General features: G+C 32.2%; 1 protein-coding gene across 1 annotated transcript; it reads right to left on the bottom strand.

The window, feature by feature from the left end:
* Positions 1-414: 414 nt before the first annotated feature.
* On the bottom strand, positions 415-1,388 carry LOC126699952 (norbelladine synthase-like). Its single transcript, XM_050397924.1, has 2 exons — positions 1,175-1,388; positions 415-947 (listed from the first exon to the last, which is right to left on the bottom strand). Exons 1-2 carry the CDS (start codon positions 1,353-1,355, stop codon positions 646-648), a joined length of 483 nt encoding a protein of 160 aa, XP_050253881.1. The 5' UTR covers positions 1,356-1,388; the 3' UTR covers positions 415-645.
* Positions 1,389-1,995: the final 607 nt, after the last annotated feature.

Here is a 1,995-nt window from a genome sequence, read left to right as displayed (position 1 = left end):
ACACCTCTCTCTCTCTTGAACACAAATTGAAATTAAGATAATAGCAATGTTATGACAACTTTTTACACAATTATAAACTATGTTTTGGTTTGATAATAAAGAACAATAATCAGGATTAAACGACATAAGTTGAAATTCTCTAAAATAAGTACATAAGATAATTATGCGATATGTTGTGATAAGAGGAATTAAAAAAAATAAAGTTAAGCTTAAAAAATTACATTTACATAGACTCATTACTGATACTATTTTTATTTTGTGCCAATCACCACAATTATGAAAAAAATTGTTAAAATTTTTGTGTCCCTAAACCTAAATTCTCACTAGTTTATCTTTTTGCAGACTTCTCCGGGGGATTGATCACTTAAATCATCATTTGTTGAGTAGCCCATTTAAATTCAAACTACCATCTCCTAAATAAAGAAGCCATTCATCTTTATTGCTTTAAAATTAGGAAGATACATCAAGATGCAACTAGTGTTGGATGAAAGATGGAATTTCTTCCATCCAAACTACGATCCACTAAATAAATTATTTATATCTACCATATTCGAAAACTTCATCACACACTGAAGTACATATAAAGAAAAGAAATACCATGAATTTGTTACTTTATTCCATAACGTGGTATATTATTGTTCATAATCACTCTGCATTTTTAGTAGCTTTGTTTTTGATGAGATAATTTTTGGCGATTTCTCCAATTTTTGCTACTAGGTCAGTAGTGACGTTCGAGGTATTTGCAATAGCTTCTTCCTTGATATCATACTCAATCGTGCTTTTGATTATGCATGAATCATTGTCCTTCTCTATGATTTCAAAGCGAACACGAAAAAGAGTAAGGCCTAAATCAAGATATCCTCCTTCCAGCACCTCTAGTTCTTTCATGCGTTTCTCATTGTCATACTTTGTGAACTTCTCTCTTTGCACAGAAAACCCATGTGAGCCTAATTCATTAGAAAGGAAGTTTAATTAATGGAAAAAAAAGATGGAAGTAACTATTCAAATTGAAACTTTAAAGAGAACATAGAAGCATAAGCAGTCATTCATTTCTAACTAAAGAGAGGGGGGAGCTATTTCTCCAAAGTCAATTCTTAGATTGCTTGGTATCATTGGTTGGGTTCAAGATTAATTCTATGTTTATCAGTTTGTATTGCTTTATCAATTATCATACCTGGTGTATATGTTTTCTTCAGAATAGTCCCAATCCCTCCATCACCTTCTATGACCTCAATCTTCTCAACGATACTTCCATCTTCTACAAGAAGTTTTGCTAACCCAAGCCTGCCATAAAGCTCCCATGCTTCACTAGCGGGCACATTTACCTCCAGCTCGTGTGAGAGTTGCCCAGACATCTTTTTTTAAGTGCACTTGTGGAAGCAAATATGTTGGGATGTGTTAGGCATGTTCTTTCCTTGTGATATATATAGGCTCCAAATTTGTGTGAAGGTTAGTAAAGTCTCTTATCATCAAATAGGGTTCGAATATTGCCTACACCAAAAATTGATTGGTGTCTTCGCCTAATGATAAGAGCCATTATGGAATATAATGGACTTCATATGTTGAAATTCTAACCTATTTATCAAAAAGTTTATGTTTGGACTAGAGAAAAGAGGGTGAAGATTTAGGTACAGTACATTAGATGTTATACATTATGTTTCTCATTTGAATGAACACTTGGTTGTTACTTTCACATTTAATTTTCTTTGAAAGGAAGAACACTATTTGGATGTAGTCCAACTAGGTTGAACTCATCAGGCCTTTATTAAAAAAAGTTTAACTTAATATTTTTATGATCTGTTTTCTATGTAGGTTTTTATACCAAGCAGTGGTGGCTACAACATTTTTTGTCCAAAGGGGTTAATAAGAAATATAAATTATATAAAATCTAAAATCAAATAGAAATTGAATATATCAATCTCACAAAATGAGATATTTTCTCATTGCCTCGAGTCCGAAGGAAGATTGTTCATGTTAACATGACCATGCTTAGAA

The sequence above is a fragment of the Quercus robur genome, chromosome 9, assembly GCF_932294415.1.
Source record: "Quercus robur chromosome 9, dhQueRobu3.1, whole genome shotgun sequence".
In the NCBI taxonomy this organism is placed as follows: domain Eukaryota; kingdom Viridiplantae; phylum Streptophyta; class Magnoliopsida; order Fagales; family Fagaceae; genus Quercus; species Quercus robur.
The sequence above is the reverse complement of the archived record's forward strand: the minus strand, read 5'-3'. Positions and strand labels throughout refer to the sequence as shown.